The sequence below is a fragment of the Topomyia yanbarensis genome, chromosome 2 (genome assembly GCF_030247195.1).
Source record: "Topomyia yanbarensis strain Yona2022 chromosome 2, ASM3024719v1, whole genome shotgun sequence".
Taxonomy (NCBI): Eukaryota; Metazoa; Arthropoda; class Insecta; order Diptera; family Culicidae; genus Topomyia; species Topomyia yanbarensis.
The window spans coordinates 30,358,784-30,360,664 of NC_080671.1; the positions used below are offsets into that span (position 1 = coordinate 30,358,784).

A 1,881-nucleotide genomic window follows, 5' to 3' on the forward strand; every position below is an offset into this window, starting at 1 on the left:
AAAGAGAGCTACACAACCACTTCCAATGGTTACTTATTTAAAGCTGGGAAGTTATATATTAAATGCGCTATTATTAACATCAGTTCCTCGATTGCTCAAGCCAGAGTATGGGACCTGTACGCAGTCGCCAACCTTTTCCAGGTTCTGGAAGGTGTCCGGAAGTGTAATAATTGGAAGAATGAATAATATCTACCCATTTTATGAATTTGATTTTTTTTGCGCACAGCTATTTTCTACGTTTTTCATTTTATTCTTTTGGGTGTGACGTTTCGGTTTAACTCGCATATAATTCGCAGAAAATAATATTTTGTAGTTTTATATTTATTTTCATGCACAAGGATATCAGGAGCATGAAAATACATGTAAAATTAAATCATTTCACAAACACGTGCTTTTTTAATTTTCTTATAATTTTACACGCTGCTTGAATACCAATAAATTTGATAAGTGTAAAATCACACGCTTTGTGATGCTCTATTTACGTGCCATGATTTTATTTTGATTTTCAATCAACTTTTCGATTCAAGCAATATATGTTTACACCCAAGCTGCTTCACATGTCATTCGTTTAAATTTAATTATTTCTTGGCGAGTACGCTTGACACGGTCCCAACGCATAGGGAACGTAAATTGCCGTTACGACATTGAATATTCCCGAAACTCCCTGTCTGAAGTTTGACGGTTCACCGCCCATTCGACGGCACTCCCCACTTACGGGTTTGTTATCTACCATATCGTGCCACGTATTGTATCTTCGACCCCAGAAACCCGTTCTACTCGATATGGACTCTGAAAAATAATCAATCGCCCTATGATGAGGACAAATGTGTGGGACTGTGCCACAGCTGGGCTGATACCCGCCTCCATTCACGAAAAAGTCAGCAGTGCCTATGAGTCCCCAAAATCCGTACGCTGCACTGGTGTGGATGACTTCGACGTATTCAGCATCCTGCGGCGTCAGTGTATCTGGACCACCCTTAACGAAATCGGGCCCAGCCGGATCCAAACCAATTATGGTACCAATTTGACCATGTACAGCTCTGCCTGCCGCTCCGGCTATGTGTGCTCCCAAGCAATGTCCTATTAAGCTGACACTAACGAGCGACATTCCGGTAACTTGTACCAGAAGATCGATCATTTTTGCGATGGTTCGCCCAATGTTAGGCACCTGCGGTCTGACAAATTGCCAATAGTCTTTCGCTCCTTCTCCCCAGTCAACGACGATCACGTTGAAATGGCCAATTTTAAAGTACCCGTTACGAAACTTCGAATTCATATCCGAGTGGAATCCTCCCTGGTAGCCGTGTATGATGAACCGGGTAGGATCGGCCGGATGGAAGCGGGATTTTTTGATAGTCTCCGGATTGCTCCATTGCAATAATTGAGGAAACGTCGGATCATCAGCAGTGAACAGGTAGAATTTTACATGTTGATCTGAGTTGAAATAGTGCGGTGAAACTGTTTGCAGCGCTACAACGAGATTTCATTCGAGATATTGATGCAGATGAAAAATATAATTCTGAAAAGGCAATTACCTCCAAACGACAGACAGAACCAGAAAGCGATCCAGCTCTTCATACTGCTGGACAAGAGGTAGGTTTAGAAAATGAACAGCGACTATTGACCAGTTGGCAATGTAGTGTAATATATGCTACACTTAAAGCAAATTATTTCTGTGAATATCGGGAATCGATTTTCATCGAATAAATCTATTGGATTCACTGGCGAACTGGTATGTGGCATATTAGGAAATATAGTTTGGATTATAGTATTGGCTTTTGAAATCACAAGTGCGAGTCAGAGTTTAAATCCAATCGAATTCATTTCAACAGAAAATTTACAGTTGGCTGGAATTGCTAGATATATTTCTAAAATTCGTGA

The 1,881-nt window shown here is 40.8% G+C and overlaps 1 protein-coding gene across 1 annotated transcript; it reads right to left on the minus strand.

Moving 5' to 3' along the window:
* Window positions 1-223: 223 nt before the first annotated feature.
* Window positions 224-1,608, minus strand: LOC131681972 (inactive pancreatic lipase-related protein 1-like). Its single transcript, XM_058963095.1, has 2 exons — window positions 1,536-1,608; window positions 224-1,470 (listed from the first exon to the last, which is right to left on the minus strand). The coding sequence occupies exons 1-2, from the start codon at window positions 1,576-1,578 to the stop codon at window positions 575-577; spliced, it is 939 nt and encodes a 312-aa protein (XP_058819078.1). The 5' UTR covers window positions 1,579-1,608; the 3' UTR covers window positions 224-574.
* Between the last annotated feature and the right edge of the window lie 273 nt (window positions 1,609-1,881).